A 17,615-nucleotide genomic window follows, 5' to 3' on the forward strand; every position below is an offset into this window, starting at 1 on the left:
CCAGGAGTTCGAGACGAGCCTGGGCAACAAAGCAAGACCTGTTCTCCACAAAAAGGGGAAAAAAAAATATGTTTCTTTCTCTTTCTCCAAATTCTAATGCAATGCTCAGCCTTAGCACAACCCCTTTTCTAGCAGGCCAGTAGCCTGAGTTTCCTCCTCATAGCCTGGGCAGCTCATGCCATATTTACCATGGATGGCCATGGAGGACATCTCAGGACCTTCTTCAAGCGTTCAAAATGTCTGTGCTATCCCAGGCATGATCCCACAGCTGAACTTCTCATCTCATCTCTGGTTCAGAGAAATGAGAGAGAAGAAGGCCTGGTCCTGGGGAAGTAGGCAGGCCTGTTTTGATATAGCCAAAAAGTGGAAATTTTCTATAGTCTTAATTTGTGGCTTCCTAACTTCTCACATTAGGGCATATGTAGAAAATAGCATTTGTACAGCATACTACTGTAAGTGTATGAAGCTACTTGCCACTTGCGGGGGCAAGCCTGGAGGCCCTGGTGACCCTATGCTGACCCAGATGCTCCAAGGGCTGATGGAATCAGTATCTCAGCACACTGAATGGGAAATTCTGGTTCAAGCACATTTTACATCATCATTGTGTCCCTTGGACTAAGTCAGACCTGGGTTCAAATCCTATCTCTCTTCTTTTCTAGCCAGATGACCTTAGACTAGTAAGGTCTTCTCTTCATCATGCTCTCTCTAAACCTCAGATTCCATATATTTTTTTTAATTTGTATTTTTTTCTTTTAGTACTTGGTGATGCTTGTTCTGATCCATATTTGTAAAATGGGGATAATAATTTCTGTTTCAGGGTTATCGTGATGATTAATTGAGGTAATACAAGTACAGAGTTAGTGTGGCATAATGGTCAAGAGCACTCACTGTAGAACCACTGTCTGGGACTGAATCCCAACTCTGCTCCTTATTAGCTATGACTTTAGGCCAGTTACTTAGTTTCCTTGTTTCCTCCTAGTTCCTTAGTTACTTGGTTTCCTCTTTGTAAAATACCTCATCTGTTCCTACCTCATATACTCATTTATTTTACATAAAATGTTTAGAACATTACCTGTCATTTAGTAAGGGCTATAGAAGTGTTAATTATTATAATTGTAATGATAATTATTATTGTTACTGTAAATTTTAGTATGATGTTTGGTACATAGGAAACAATCATAAAATAGTAGCTGTTGGTATCATTCCTAGGCTAAAGGTTGAGTGATAGCTCCTCATATACTGGTCAGTTTAATATTCTATGAAAATTTGTTGTACATGATTGGTAAAAGTCAAGCTATCAAGAAAAAGTTTCAGTACATCTTTGCAGGGGATGTTCTGATCTGATCTCACCCCACCTTCCCCACAGGTCAAAGTCCAGCAGGCTGCCATGGAGCTGGAGCTGATGCCATTCAATGTTCTGTTGAGGACAACACTGGACCTGCTGCAGGAGAAGGATCCTGCACACATCTTCGCAGAACCAGTCAACTTGAGTGAGGCAAGTTCCCCCTACTTTCCAAGCAGTAAATTCTTCTTGAACTGGAACAGGGTCTGAGTAGGCTAGGAAGGAATTGGGCCACAGGGTGTACAAAACCAGGGGTAGGAGGGTGGGTCTGGCAAAGCTAGTAGACTTGCCCTTGATGAGGGGTCAGCAGGCCAGGGTGGGCCAGGACTGTAGGTCTTTGAGTTAGCCTGGCTTGGCCAAATCAGAAATTGAGGAGGCCAAGAGTATTGGTGAAGGGTGTGCCTGTTTGGCTAGTAAATGGTTGTTGTAATTGTACAGGTTTTATATGTTTAGGTTCCAGATTACCTGGAATTCATATCCAAGCCAATGGATTTTTCTACTATGAGGCGGAAGCTGGAGTCCCACCTGTACCGCACCTTGGAGGAGTTTGAGGAGGACTTTAACCTTATAGTTACCAACTGCATGAAGTATAATGCTAAAGACACAATTTTCCACCGAGCAGCTGTCCGCCTGCGGGACCTGGGAGGGGCCATCCTACGGCACGCCCGGCGGCAGGCAGAGAACATCGGCTATGACCCCGAGAGGGGCACTCACCTGCCCGAGTCACCCAAATTGGAAGACTTTTACCGCTTCTCCTGGGAAGACGGTGAGAGGCCTGGATGGGCGGGGAGGAGAGGGGCCAGGAGGAGGCACAGGAACAGAGTCTACGGAGTGAGGGATCAGGGTGGTCCTTGGGGCTATAGGTAGACTCCAGGAGCAAAGCTGAGGGTGAGCACAGACTGAGGTATACCTTTGTGGCTGGAATAGTTCTAAGGGTTAAAGTTTAACTAATGCACTCAGCTCTTCTTAAGTGGTAGAAAAGGAGAATCAGGTACTAGTGGTCTGTTTGAAAAGCTTAAAGCCTCATCAGAGGTCTTCCTCTCTTGGATCCCCTCTGTATGGCATTGGAGCATGGGACAGGGAGAGCGCATTGCTGGTGTGTGTCTGGCTCATTCAGAAGATTGCAGGTGGAGGACCAGAAAAATGGAATTGCCTCTGAGCCCCACACGCTGCCTGTCCCTGCTCTCTGCTTCTCGATGGCAGCAGCCAGTCACTCAGGCCAGGGTATTGCCAAGCTGCCTCATGCCTGCTCCATGGAGCCCATAATCGTGACTGTGAACTGCTTCCTGCAGACGTTTCCCAGATTCTGACCTTGCCCCTGTGGCTGCCTTCTGGGCAGTGGTGTTGCAGGGCCAAGGCCCACAGTGACGCTGCTGGAAGCTGCTGGCCCAGGCATTCCAAGAGAGAGTTTTGCATCCGAAGGATTCGGCCCCTTTCTCTTGCCCTGTGCTGGGCAGGTCCTTCAGCCCCTTCTGTCCTCCCTTCTCCCTGGCAGTGGACAACATCCTCATCCCAGAGAACCGGGCCCATTTGTCCCCAGAGGTGCAGCTGAAGGAGCTGCTGGAGAAACTGGACCTGGTGAGCGCCATGCGGTCCAGTGGGGCCCGCACCCGCCGTGTCCGCCTGCTACGCCGGGAGATCAATGCCCTTCGGCAGAAGCTGGCACAGCCACCACCACCACAGCCACCATCACTCAACAAGACAGTATCCAATGGGGAGCTGCCAGCAGGGCCCCAGGGGGATGCAGCTGTGCTGGAGCAGGCCTTGCAGGAGGAGCCAGAAGACGATGGGGACAGAGGTGAGAGATAGTCACAGGCAGGCAGGGGGTTGGAGGGTAAAGAGGGACAAAGGCTAAGCTGAAATATCATAATGGGGGTATTCTTTCTGAGTTTAGATCTGACACTTGTGGGCAAACAAAAGCGCTTGGAAGGGTCACACTTCCATGTATACACAGGGATGATGTTCAAAATATTTAACAATCAATAGAGACCAAAATTTATCCATCTCAGTAGATGTTGGCTGTTATATTGGAGTGGGCTCCCAAAGGCCCCTGATGTGGATATTTAGTTGCTGGATTGTGGGGAGTTTCAGGTGCTGCAGCCCAGCAGCTGTTTATTAGCCAATTAAGTATGTCAGTATGTTGCACCTGATACAGCCGTATTACCTACCAGTTAAATATCAGCCTACCTTGTATCATCATGTGGAGAGACTCTTAGAGCAGGTTAGGTTGGGGTGTGAGGGGATAGCAGAGAAGGAAAGACCCTGGGCTTTTGAGCCACCTCATGGTTTTTACCCCATCTAGCTGAATCTACAGGCCCATCTCAAGTAGAGAGGCCAGACTATAAAAGATAGTTGGTTTCCACAGTTTTTCTTAATCTTGAGAAAAGACAAAAAAATAAAAATAAAAAGAAGAAAAGACAGCCAGGGAAATGATTCTTAGAAACCCAGGAACCTTATAAGTTAAGCTGCTTGTCATTCTTCTCCTTCATTGGGGATGGAATTGTCTCCCTCATACCTGCCTTCGGATCTGAGCCTATAGCTTGGGAGGGCCTGTCACACACACAGTCCGAAAGGCTGGAAGTTACTTCCAATGGATAGGGGCCCAAATTGTAGGTAACAGCCCATTTTATTTTAGGTTGGCAGAGAATGGAGACATGGTTGAGAGATCACATTTGACATCAGAGAGCTTTGTGTCCATTGTGACTCCTCTGGACTCCCCATATGACAGTCAGCATGCCATTCGTATCCCTACTTCTGGGGCTGTGGCAGTACAGAGTTGTGCCCAGTAGGCCAACAGCATCACCTAGAAAATTAAAAAAAAAAAAAAAAAAAAAAAAGCGTAGACTCACCTCCCATAGATTCAGTTAGGGATGTCTGGGCTTTGGCTTGGAAGTCTCAATTTTTAAAAGTTTCAGGGTGGTAGGTAAGCAGACATGTTTGGCAACCACTGATTTAACTTACTTGGTCTCTGTTTTTCACATTTTTGAACTTTTTCTGCCTGCTGTACTTGTTCTCACTTGGGTGATGTGAAATAAAATCGATTGACAGATGAGAAAACTCTTGAGTCCAGTAAGAATTGTAGATACCTAATCTGTCAAGCCGAGACTTAACCTATTTATTGATTAAGCATGTGGCTTTCTTGGGTGTAGAGCAATGGTTTGCGATCCTCACTTCATTAGACTCACCTGGTAAGCTTTAAAAAACAAAATACCCTATCTTTACAAATTTGGTTTCAGTTGGTATGGGATGGAGCCTAGGCATTGGAATTTTTAAGAAACTTCCTATGTGATTCTTATACATAGCCAGGGTTGAGAACTACTAGTGTAGATAAAACTTACTTCTCCTGGGGATGGTTACAGTGAGTGGCTCATTCCTGTAATCCCAGCACTTTAGGAGGCAGAGGCAGGGGGATTGTTTGAGGCCAGGAGTTTGAGACCAGCCTGGGCAACATAGTAAGACCCTGTCTCTACAACAATTTTTTTTTAAAAATTAGCCAAGCATGGTGGTGTGTGCTTGTAGACCTAGCTACTTTGGAGGCTGAGGCAGGATAATCACTTGAGCCCAGGAGTTTGTGGTTGCAGTGAGCTGTGATCAGACCACTGCACTCCAGCCTGGTCAACAGAGCAAGATCCTGTCTCTGAAAAAAAAACAAACCGAATCCTCCTTTCTCTTTGCTTCAGATCTAAGACCTTGAATTCATCTCAAGCCTTATAACAGCCCATGCTTTTGGTCCTTGCTTGTCAGTGTCAGTATCTAGCTTGTAGGAGCAGACTCTGTCTAAAATGTTCAAGCAGGTTCTCTTTTTTTCTAATAGATGACTCCAAACTGCCTCCTCCGCCAACCCTGGAGCCCACTGGGCCTGCACCTTCCTTGTCTGAGCAAGAATCTCCCCCGGAGCCCCCTACTCTGAAACCCATCAATGATAGCAAACCTCCAGGCCGGTTTCTAAAGCCCAGAAAGGTGGAAGAAGATGAGCTCTTGGAAAAATCACCACTGCAGCTAGGGAGTGAGCCTTTGCAACGCTTGCTCAGTGACAATGGCATCAACAGACTATCCCTCATGGCCCCTGACACCCCAGCTGGTACCCCACTTAGTGGTGTGGGTCGCCGCACATCAGTCCTCTTCAAGAAGGCCAAGAATGGGGTTAAGCTACAGAGAAGCCCAGACAGGGTCCTGGAGAATGGTGAGGACCATGGTGTGGCAGGCTCTCCTGCCTCTCCAGCCAGCATCGAGGAAGAGCGCCACTCCCAGAAGCGGCCAAGGAGCAGGAGCTGTAGTGAGAGCGAAGGGGAGAGGTCCCCCCAGCAGGAGGAAGAGACAGGTGACCCTGCCTGTGACTTCTCTTGATACTTCGCATCTGCTTTTCTGCTTTGCCTTGCCAGCCAGCACCTTCCCCAACTGGCCATCTCTCTAATGGCCCCATTGGACAGCAATAGTAGCATTGAGGGCACCATAGCTCACAGTTGGGCCTGGCACGTGAGTAGCAGCCAGGGGAAATAGGCTTTGAGCAGGTATTTTCCAGAGAGCCAGATTGTGTCTGGGATTCATTGGCCCTGAGGGTAATGCAATGATGTATAAAGTAAAATTATTCCTACCTTCATTTCAGTTCATTCATCAAATATTTGTATTAGGCACTGTTCTAGGCATTGGGGGAAAAAATCAATGAGCAAAACAGACAAAAATCTCCTCTCTTATGGGGGAATATATTAAAAGCAAATGAGTAAACTGTATCTTGTATTAGAAGATTTGGAGAAAGATCCAGCAGGGAAGGAATGCTAGAGTGGTCTTAGGGTGGCCAGGTTTTCTAAGGAGGTAACGTTTGAGTAAAGATCTGAAGGAGTTGAAGGCATGAGCTATTTGTATGTCTAGGGGAAGAACATTCCAAAAAGATAGACTAGAAAGTACACAGGTCCTGGAGGTGGGAACATGCCTGCATGTCTGAGGAACACTGAGGGAACCAGTTTGGCTGCAGCAGAGGGTGTGGGGTGGGGTGAGGTGGTGATAGAGGTAGGTAATGGAGGTTCCATCACTAAAGAGAGGTTTTGTTTTGTTTTGTTTTGTTTTGAGATGAGTCTTGCTCTGTCGCCCAGGCTGGAGTGCAGTAGCATGATCTCAGCTCACTGCAACCTCTGCTTCCTGGGTTCAAGCGATCCTCCTGCCTCAGCCTCCCAAGTAGCTGGACTACAGGTGCCCGCCACCATGCCTTGCTAATTTTTGTGTTTTTAGTGGAGATGGGGTTTCACCATGTTGGCCAGGCTGGTCACCTGACCTCAAGTGATTTGCCCGCCTCAGCCTCCCAAAGTGATGGGATTACAGGCATGAGCCACCGCGCACCACCTAAAGTGTTCTTAATATACATCCAGCAGGAGCTAGTCATGAGTAGCTGTGGGGAAGTAATAAAATAAGTCAGACTTAATTCCAGCTCTGGAAGGTTCACAGGCCATTGGGCAAATGAGTCACTCAAAATGTAGAGAAATCACAGTGGTGGACAGTATGTTGTTGTTTGTCAGGTGAGAGGTAGCATTGCTAGAGGTGTTCAGGGAATTTGAGCTGTAGGAGTTGGGCTGAGCTGGCCCTGTGGGATGAGGGCAGACTGGAAAGGAATGATTATGAAGGCCTCAGGCCTGGGTGTGTGAGAACAAGGAGGAGGACAGAATCTCTGTGAGGGACAGCTTAGAGAGGGGCTTCCTAGAGCATCAGGAGCCAAGACTGGATGGGTGAGATGGGACTGAATGTGAAGGACTTTGAATGCTGGGCAGAGTACTTAGGTCTTGGTGGGTTAGGGAAGACCCACTTTCTTGGCAGGGAGGGCTGCTCTTGGCTTTTGCTCTTTGTGTCCCTCATGTACTTTTATGTGGTGACTTTGGACTGTGTGGCCAGCACTTGCTTTCCTGTCTTCTTGCCTGACATTTTGTTTTCAACAATACCTTCCCATCTCATCTGGCCAAAACTTTTCTGTGTTAGGGGAGCAAGTTGGTATATAGAGGCAAGAGCCTGGAGTTAGGCATACCTGCACTCAAATCCCCAATTTCTTACTGGCTGTGTAACCACAGGAAAATTAATTAACTTCTGTGAGCCTGTTTCCTTATTCTTAATATGGGGTTTCTGATACCTACCTTGCAGGGTTCTAAGAACTAGAAGTACCGTTTATAAAGCACTTGGCATATAGCAGTAGATGGTAGTAGTTACTGTCATCCTGTCAGCTGAATCAGGCTTAGCCATACAGTGCTGAGAACACTGCATTAAAAGAATGAAAGATCCTGCTATTGGGAAGTAGCTGTGTACATGAGGCCCATCCAACCTGAGGGGGCCTGTTGCTTGGAGATACTGCTAGAATCCCGTCTCTCTCTCTCTCTCACCATCCCAGTTGCCTGGCACTCAGGAATACTTCTATACAACCTTAGTTGAATCTCACAAAAAGAGGTGTTGATCCTTCGTAAGTGAGGCACTCAAGACCCAGATGGCTTCAGTGATTTAAATTGTGGTCATAATGTTAGAGGCAGAGGCAGGTCAGAGGATAGACATTGTGGCTCAAACACCTGCTCTTATAGGAGGGACTTGCCTCACAGTTTTCTAGTTACAGTGTCTGTAATTTACAGCTTTCAAATCAGGTGCCTGGCCCATCTCCATACACCTCTTGGCTCAGCTGTTAGAATTATAGGACTTTTAGTGTGGCTAGCAATTGGATAAAGGCCAGGCACAGTGACTCATGCCTGTAATCCCAGCACTTTGGGAGGCTGAGGCAGAAGGATTACTTGAGTCCAGGAGCTCGAGACCAGCCTGAGCAACACGGCAAGACCCTGTTTCTACAAAGTTAAAAAGTTAGCTGGGCATAGGGCGCGTGCCTGTGGTCACAGCTACTCAGGAGGTTGAGGCAGGGGATCACTTGAACCCATGCTATCGAGGCTCCAGTGAACCTTGTTTATGCCACTGCATTCCAGCCTGGGCAACAGAGCGAGACCCTATCTCAAAAAATAGAAAAATAAATTGGATAGATAGGAGAGTGGAAACCTTCACTTCAAGGTCATATACCTGGGATGACCAAACAGCCTTCATTCGCCTCTGAAGGGCTCCCCACTATAAACAGACCTTCTCTCATACATACTGAATAGTAAGTAAGTAAGGTATTATCTTCACTTCACAAAAGGAGAGGTCAAGAGACCTCAAAGCAAGAGAAAAGGAACCTGTGTTTCAGAGCCCAGCCTAGAACCCCAGGTTCTGACTCTCCCTCCCAGGAAGTTCCGGGCTGCTTTAGTTCCGCTGAAGAGTGCCCCCATCCTCACTTTGGATTAGCCCTGTGAGATATCTCAGGGTGTGGTTGACAAAGGGCCCTTATCCATCTCTAGTCTCTCTTGACACCACCCCCAAAGAATCAAACTAGCTGTTGCCAGCTGTGTGATGCATAGGTTATGTGAGTGTTTATCTGAAGAGGCAAGGTGGTTGGGCTCCTGAAAAAGGCAGAAAAGGCTACCTGATAATTGAGGTTTGAAATTAGAAGCAGATCCAAGGACTTGTGAACCAGCCAGGGTAGGAGAAGTCTTAGTATCTCCCTGTGTAGCCAAATGACAGTAGCTGAGTGAGCTGTGTGCTATGGTTTCCTTAAACGAAAAGCAGAAGGATGGGAAGGAAATTGTAGTGTCTGCTCCTTGCCCTAGCCAGCAATATTTCCCCCCAAACTTTTGTCTTGATCAGATCTTCTCTATCACCCAAGACCCATTTCTCACAGGGAAAGGAATAGCCATCCTCTCCACTCCTCACTGAGCCCTCCTAAGGTGGCTGCCTCACCCTGTAGCATGTGTTGGGAAGGGGGATTTCTGCACTCAGACTCACTGTGTGTGTCCTTGGCAGGCATGACCAACGGCTTTGGAAAACACACCGAAAGCGGGTCTGACTCTGAATGTAGTTTGGGTCTCAGTGGTGGACTGGCATTTGAAGCTTGCAGGTAAGAACACATTCCCAAAGCTTTGTCAGCAGCTCTACTACCCCTCCTTTTACTCTCCATTCAGCTACAGATTGAACCTCCTCCTGCTTACCTTTTTCTCTCTTCCCCCACTCCTGCTATTTCCTGAGGCCTCTTATCTGTAACTCTGGGAGTTCCTAGGAAACAGGGTGACCCTTGACTCTCAGATATGATCTGAGAGAGGAAGAGTAGTGCTGATGCTTTACAGGGTTTGTGGGGCTGAATTTGGACTCTAGAGGATAAGGAAAGCTAAATCTCCTATTGCTCAGTGAAATTAACATTTGAGCCAAAGTCCCCTGCTGCGCCTACACACATTTAGACAACCCAGCCATTACAGAGTTGGTTTTGCTCTTTGCCTTTTGGGGCATCATAGCCTCTTTATAGAGGTGTGGTGTAGGTGTATGAAATGACCAAGTAGGAAATTTGGAATTGCCTTTTTTTTTTTTGAGACGGAGTCTTGCTCTGCTGCCCAGGCTGGAGTGCAGTGGCCCGATCTCGGCTCACTGCAGCCTCCGCCTCCTGAGTTCAAGTGATTCTCCTGCCTCTGCTTCTTGAGTAGCTGGGAGTACAGGCACGTGCCACCACGCCTAGCTAATTTTTATATTTTTGGTAGAGATGAGGTTTCACCATGTTGGCCAGACTGCTCTTGAACTCCTGACCTCAAGTGATCTGCCCGCCACAGCCTCCCAAAGTGCTGGAATTACAGGCGTGAGCCACGGCGCCTGGCCTGGAATTGCCTTTTATTCAGACAAAGACCCCAAAGCTCTTCTACTGTCCTTGAGCTGAAAAGGGATGGATTTCTTCCCATTCTTTATCTGAAGGGAGGATTTCTCAGACCAGACCTTAAAGTTTCTTCCAGGCACAAGAGCTTATGGAGCCCCTGCTCTGTGTTCTGTGTTCTGCAAGACACCAGGGCGGGGAGGACTGTTAGAAATGAGAAACCCTCACTGCCACGAAGGAAAAGTGACTTTTCCTGAAGGCTAATGTCATGGCCCCACCACATGACTGCTGAATGGATCTTAGGTTCAGAGTAGGGGAGGAAAGGTCCCAGAGCAGCACCAGAAGACTATTTGTGTTTGAAGTGCTTCCAAGGCAGACTGGGCATGTGTTCTTTTAGGCATTCAGTCTACCTGGGCTGTGAGACTACTGGGGTAGGGCTGAGGGGGTCCCCAGCTACTCATTGGCCTGTACTGGTTCCCTGCTCTGGTTTCTCTGAGATTCCCCTACCCCCTGCCAACCCTCAGAGTTGCCCTAGCTTCCTATTGCAGCCTCCAGAGATATAGGGGAAGTAGATGGGAAAAAATTATCAGGCACAGGAAAGAGAAAGATTTCAGAATCTTACACGATGCTTCTAGCCTGGCCCTGGGTTGAAGTTCCTGACTCCCTTCAAAGATAAGGTACCTGGAAGCCCACTTTGTTGGGGTCAGGGTAGGATTGGACCCATCAAACTATCCTTTTCTCGCTCTTGACTAAAGGTGGAAGGTGTGTTGGCCCCTTCTTCTATGAAGGGCATTCTTTTCAGCTATCAGCCACAAGAGCAAGCAAGGTCAGGCTCTGGTCAGCCCGCTAATTCAGGTGGCGTGTTTGCCTTTCTGCAGAACTCCAGTGCAATGCCCTTGATTTATCTGGGGCCCCTTGGAGGAAGTGTGTATTAATATTTCAGGGTTTAAAATAGGAGATCCAAAGGCTTCAACTGCAAGCATTGTTTTTCTTTTTCCCCCCATACTGTGGTAACAAGTACATAAGGGAAGATCTTATTTATTAGACCGGAATCATAATCCCAGAATTAGAAATAACCTTGAAAGAACTGGTCACTAACCCATCCCCCACACTCCCTTTTTCACTTACCCCTTGGTTTATCTTTTCTGATGATTTTCTGAGCAGGTTGGTGCTACGTGTGCTTTCTATAGGTCACTCATTCAGATATTGATAACTGAACACCTACTGTATGCCAGGTACTGTTCTAAGCACTAAGGTGCCTATTCTCATGAAGATGATCTTCTAAGGTGTCTGTTCTCATGGATATGGATGTTAAACCAGTAAATAAGATAATTGTAGGTTGGGTTGTCTGCTTAGGCTGGGGTAACTTGGAGAAAGGGCTGAAATGCAGGCCATGATTGAGTCAGTTGTGCTTTTTTCTACAAATCAGGAACATACAGACCTATTTTTGGTGTTGCATCCTATTTTATTGAGCTCATCCTTCTCAGAGCTCATCATTCTATAGTACAGTATTAGCAGTTTGTAATACTTTAAGTAAGACATTAAAATTTACTATCCTTCGTATGACAATAACTACAGCTGTGTTTATTGACTGCATGGTATGTGCTGTACTGAGAGTTTTATGTGTGTTCGTTCATTAATCCTTACAACAACACATGGGGAGTGTAAGCCTCGGAGAAGTTAAGTAACTTGCTGAAGGTTACAGAACTGATAACAAGAGCTGGGTTTTGAACCCAGATAGGCTCCAAGAGTTTAATTTCTTAACTACTTTGCTGTGCTCTCTTCTGTTGTATTTGAAGTTGTGTCCCCAGATTCTTGATGTGAACTTTGATTTGTTTTTTTTTTCTCATCTTGACGTGAACTTTGAGAGGCTTTCCTGATAAAATTACTAGCACTTTACATTTGTACAAGGCCTCAATTTCTCTAATATGTTGGCAGATTTTTATAGGGTAAATGGGAACTAAATCCTAAATGTAAACTGGGTTTTTTTTTGTTTTTTCCCAAACAGTTCCTATTTTGACTAGCAATAAAAACTACCAACCTAACTACTGGTTATTGAAAAATTATGATTCATGGGGTTTTGGTTAAGCAGAGTTTTCTTAGCATGCTTTCCTGATAAAGTCAGTTCTGATTCAGCAAAACGGGAGTACCCTACTCTCCAACCAGTCCCTACTCCTGGCTGTTTCTTATCCCACTAGGGGTTTCTTTAAGCATTTCTGCTTTTCTGCAGATTGATGACCTATTCTTTAAACATTTTTTAGTAAAAAAATTTAAAGTTATATAGGAGTAATATTATTTTTTGAAGTTTGGATGGAAAAAAGTGCTAGCCATATCATTTTTGCCCAGAAGCTACGGTGTACATTAGAATTGTATGGGGAACAATTTGAAAATACTGATGCCCGGGTGGGCTTCGGTTGCAACATTGCTTTGGTATTGCTATTCTAATTTTTGCTTATCACTTTTTAGTCTTTGTGTAATATATATTTTGCCTCTTTGCAATAGCCGTGAAACAAAAATTGGTCTGCTTTTTTTTTTTTTTTTTTTTTTGACATGGAGTCTTGCTCTGTCGCCAGGCTGGAGTGCAGTAGCATGATCTTGGGTCACTGCAACCTCCGACTCCCTGGTTCAAGTGATTCTCCTGCCTCAGCCTCCTGAGTAGCTGGGAGTACAGGCATGTGCCACCACGGCCAGCTAATTTGTGTATTTTTAGTAGAGATGAGGTTTCACCATGTTGGCCAGGGTGGTCTCGATCTTCTGACCTCGTGATCTGCCCAGCTCAGCCTCCCAAAGTGTTGGGATTACAGGCGTGAGCCACCACACCCAGCCCACTTTTTACTTTAAAAAATCCACTTCTCTCTATCCAAGAAAAACTTCACACATAAACCATTTGGAAGTGAGAAGTGCATTTTTTTTTCCAATTTAAAAATGTCTTTTCTAATTAAGGAAGTATGACATGTCCACTTTAGAAAATTTGGCAAAGAGGCAAATTTTTGAATCTCAAAAATAAATTGGTTTCCAAAGAAGAAGCAATGTGAACCAGAGCAAAGAATTCTGGGCAGATGTAAGATGGCCCCTGTCATGGCAAGGCTGCTTAGACTCTGGAAGGATTGACAAATGACTGGTGTGACCTTTCCTTTGGATGAAGTCCAAGGTTCCTGAGCAGGGAACCGAGCAACTCCTTCCAGGTTCAGTCCTTTCATGTAGATGAAATGGTTCCTCAAAACCTCATGGGAACTTTTCAGTCAAAAACATGGGTTAGTGTGAGTTTTTAGGAGAAGGTGAGAAACTGTCCTCCCTGAAGAGTTTTTGCAGCTCCACTCCTGTCAGAGAGGGGAGAGGGGAGAAGGGGAGTGGGCGTTTTAGTCATTGAAATTGCTCATTTCACCCCTGTCTCCCTGCTCTGTGTGCAGTGGTCTGACGCCCCCCAAACGCAGCCGTGGGAAGCCAGCCCTGTCTCGAGTGCCCTTCCTGGAAGGTGTGAACGGAGACTCTGACTACAATGGCTCAGGTGAGGAGCAGTGTTCAGGCAGAGCTGAGGGGGCCAGGCCTTCTGAGGAGCCAGCTCTTCAGGCTGCTGCACTGCTGGGGCTCCGTACCAGGCAGCCAGTCCCTGAGCTCCTCCAAACTCTTGGGCCCTTGGGCAGGGAGATGGCACTCTCCCAGGCCAATCATACTCTTTTTTTTTTTTTAATTGCATCTTAAATTTGAATAGGTTATACATGCCCATAGTAATAAAAATCAAAAAGGTACAAAAGAGTGTATAATGAAAGCTAGCACTCCCCTCCCTGGAACATCAACTGCTAGCATTTTCTTTTATATCTTTCCAGAGGTAATCCATATGTATACAAGCCAAAACTTGCATGAATAATTAAGAGAGTGAGTGGAGAAGCCTAATATGCGCATGTTTCTCTAAACCATTCCTTTTTTTCCAGCTAATAATATATCTTGGAGATCCTTCTGTGCTTTTTATTGGCTTCCCAGTGTCCCATTATATAGGAATGCCATCATTTGCTTAGCCAGTCCTCTGAAAGATGGACGTTTAGATTGTTTTCATTTATTATCGTAACCAGTGTTGCAGTGAGCAACCTTTTGCATAGATAATTTTATATCCATAGGGAGCCTATCTATAGAAGTGGAATTACTGAATTGAAGGAATGGTGTGTTTGTAATTTTCATGGATACTGCCTGTCCCCATTCACAAACGTTATCAGTGATAGCCTGTATCACTGAATCTCGCACATGCATAACCCTGTAGTTTTATGGGCCTTGTCTCCTTGGACAAAGGGACTAAAGGGCAGGGCAGGACCTAGGGGAGAGCCCTGGGGTGGTGCTCAGGTGGGACAGGTGCAGAGCAGGCTGTTCTCTGAGCTCACCTCTGTCTAGCCCTGCTATACAGGGGTGTGCGCTCCCTGGATGCCCTGTCTTTGAAGTTTCCATCTAACACACAGGCTGCAGGGCTTCTCTTCCTTCTTTCCTTTACCCAACTGCTTTATTTTCCCTTAGCATCAGTTTCTTTCTCGTATGTGTGTTGATGAATGCATGCCTGTGTGTTTCATTGCTTTCTGTAACTGTCAGTTCCCAAAAGGTCAGGCTCATGTCTAAATGAATTTGTACAGCATCTCACACAAAGCCAGGAGTGGATTGGCACACTTTGTGCTTCTGGTGGTGACATCTTATTCTTACTTTTAAAACCACATGCTTACTAAAATGATGCCAAAGGATATTAACCTCCCATAGTTCCATCACTGTAACATGATTGTCTTCATTTCTCTGTGTTGCCTTCTGTTTATTTTAGGCACATTTTTAACAAAATGCTGATCCAAACACATGCACTTTTGTATTCTACTTTTTTCAATTTTTTTTTGTACTTTCTTCATGTTGACACATAATCTTTATATATCTCATATTATTGGAACAATGTATCTAACAATGCATTATAATTTACTTAACCATTCTGTTGTTAGGCATTTGGGTTGTTTCCAGCTTTTAACATTATATGTAGTGTAGTGAACCCATATTTTTGTTTAAAATCCTTTTATTCGTCTTTAAAGTTATTTTTCTTAGAATAAATTCCCAGGGAAGAAATTTACTGGAACAGGTGGTTCATACATTTTTTAAATGGCTCTTCAGACATACTGCCAGATTACATTCCATAAGGATGGGTTTGGTCTGCAATTGCATCAGTAGTATGTGATTGCACCAGTTTCTACTCAGTCTACCTCTTTGGTATTGGATTTTATCTTTTTATTGTTACTGCTATTGATTCAATAGGTGCAAAATAGTATCTTATAATTTTAATACATTTTTAAAAATTACAAGTAGAGTTAAGCACAGTAGCTCACGCCTGTAATCCCAGCACTTTGGGAAGCCAAGGTGGGAGGGTTGCTTGAAGCCAGGAGTTTGAGACCAGCCTGGGCAACATAGTGAGATCCTATCTCTACAAAAAATAAATAAATAAAATTTTTTAAAAAGTGAGGTAGTAATATTTCCTTAGAAATAACAATTTCCACCCTGTTAGATTTGGACTTTTTTCCTTGGTTGAGTGTGGTCACCTGCCCATTCCAGTGTATAGATGTGGGGAGGGAAAGAGAGGTTCTTCTGTGTGTTCAGAAGCATCTGTGAAGCACTCATTCACATGTGTTAGTGCATTGAGTGCAGAGCAAAGTAAGATGAAAGATGCAGTGCCTGCCCCAGGGATACCCAGTCTCAGTTCTGACGAAAGAAGGCATGTGAAGGACTTGCAGACTGCTTAGCTCTGCTGAGTGCTGTGCATCCAGGTGTCCTAGATGGCCAGGTGTGACCCTGTCAGAAAATAACTCAGTTAGCAAGTAATTTTACCACGATGTCTTCCCTGGCATCTTTGTCCATGAAGCCTCCATCATGAGGACTCCACACTCAGGGAGGCCCAGAGAGCAGTATGTGGCATTTCCCAAGCTGGGTTATGGCCCTTCTCCCTAAGGCCATGAGGATGAAGCAGTTAACATTTTTCCAGGGAAAGCCATCTTAGGGTTCTAGTTCAGAGGTCGGTAAACTATGGCCTGTTGCCTATTTTTGTATGGTCCATGGGCCAAGAATGGTTTTTACATTTTGAAATGATTGAAAAGAAAATCAAAAGAATGATATTTCATAACATGTGAAAATTACATGAAATTCAAATTTCAGTGTCCAAAAAATAAAGTTTTATTGGGATATAGCCATGCTCATTCATTTATAGATTGTGTGTGTGGCTGCTTTCATGCTATAACAACAGCAGTGTTGAGTAATTGCAACAGAGGCCGTGTTGCCCACAGAAGCTAAAATATTTACTGTTTGGCCCTTTACAGAACTAGTTTGCCGACCCCTGATCCAGTCTAACTTCTAAGGAAAGGAGAGGGAAAAGGAAGGGTGGAGGGGATGTTGTGACTCATTCCTGGGTTGCCCCAGTCAAGTGGAGGCCACAGGCAGGCCTTTTGGGCACCATTCCAAGTCCCCTTTGGGTGCTGTCTCCTCCCCTCCCCCACCCCCAGGCAGAAGCCTCCTGCTGCCCTTTGAAGACCGCGGAGACCTGGAGCCCTTGGAGCTGGTGTGGGCCAAGTGCCGAGGCTACCCCTCCTACCCTGCCTTGGTGAGTCTGCCCCAGACGCCACCTTCCTACCTCCCCTGCCTTGCCTTGGGGGCTAATCTGATTGGATTAAGCCAGCAGAGTGTGGTGGGAGTCAGAGTGTCTTTAGCTATAGAAGGGAGGGGGGTTTTGCCCCAGCCTGAGTGGGTCAAACTAGCAAGGCTCCCAGCTTGGAGCACTAAAAATAGGCCAAAAGTATGCAGATCAAGGCCAGGGTTCTTAGAGTTTTAATAGCATTTATTTATTTCCTTATGCATAAAAGTAACAGGGCCCATTTTAGAGAATCTTTAAAGCTACTGATAATGCTTAGATGTTTTATTAAATATTTGTCATGCTAAGTCCTTGAAATACTGAGGAAAGTACGATTATTACATTTTGTAAGGAAGAAAACTGATGATTTGTGGTCATTCAGCTAATAAATGACAGGGTTGGAATTTGAGCCCAGGGCTTAAAATGTGTGATGTCAAAGCCTGTGTTTTGAGCCACTGAGTTCAAAATCATCCACAGTCCTGTCTATTCAGGGATAACTTTGGGTGTATATCCACTTACTCTTTCACAAAAAATGTATAAATATGCATATATATGAGACCATACTGCTTTTAGCTTCCGCCTCCCTTTCACTTAACAGCATATCATGAACATGCACATCTTATGCCATTAAACATTCTTCATCAACATCATTTTTAATGATTGCATCATCTGCAGTTGTATGCATGTACCATGTTTTAACCATTCCCTAGTTGGTCACTTAGATTGTTTTGAATTTTTCACTATGATAAACAGTTGGCAATAAACATCATTGTAGTTTTACCCGTGTGCACATCCATAATTATTTCCTTACAGTGAATTCTTAGGAGTCCCTTCTTGGGGCAAAGTCTATGCAGAATTCTGATACAAGTTGCCAAGTTGCCGGAAGTTCATTTTGGTTTATACTCACACCAGCAGTAACTAAACTTTTCATTTCTGTCATAGTAGCAGCAGCTAAAAATTCA

At 45.2% G+C, this 17,615-nt stretch overlaps 1 protein-coding gene across 6 annotated transcripts in view; it reads left to right on the top strand.

Annotated features, from left to right (window-relative positions):
• Positions 1 to 17,615, top strand: part of BRPF3 (bromodomain and PHD finger containing 3) — a 35,603-nt gene that overhangs the window by 11,542 nt on the left and 6,446 nt on the right. For 4 of the 6 annotated variants that reach the window (XM_002816805.3, XM_054557427.2, XM_024248791.3 and 1 more), the window contains exons 5-11: positions 1,367 to 1,495; positions 1,796 to 2,108; positions 2,838 to 3,140; positions 5,157 to 5,663; positions 9,191 to 9,284; positions 13,433 to 13,530; positions 16,529 to 16,626. In XM_002816805.3, coding sequence (XP_002816851.1) covers positions 1,367 to 1,495; positions 1,796 to 2,108; positions 2,838 to 3,140; positions 5,157 to 5,663; positions 9,191 to 9,284; positions 13,433 to 13,530; positions 16,529 to 16,626 — 1,542 coding nt within the window. The remainder of the gene's footprint in view (positions 1 to 1,366; positions 1,496 to 1,795; positions 2,109 to 2,837; positions 3,141 to 5,156; positions 5,664 to 9,190; positions 9,285 to 13,432; positions 13,531 to 16,528; positions 16,627 to 17,615) is intronic. The other 2 variants (XR_008526144.2, XM_054557428.2) reach the window with 2 other exon arrangements.

This window comes from Pongo abelii, chromosome 5, assembly GCF_028885655.2.
Source record: "Pongo abelii isolate AG06213 chromosome 5, NHGRI_mPonAbe1-v2.0_pri, whole genome shotgun sequence".
In the NCBI taxonomy this organism is placed as follows: domain Eukaryota; kingdom Metazoa; phylum Chordata; class Mammalia; order Primates; family Hominidae; genus Pongo; species Pongo abelii.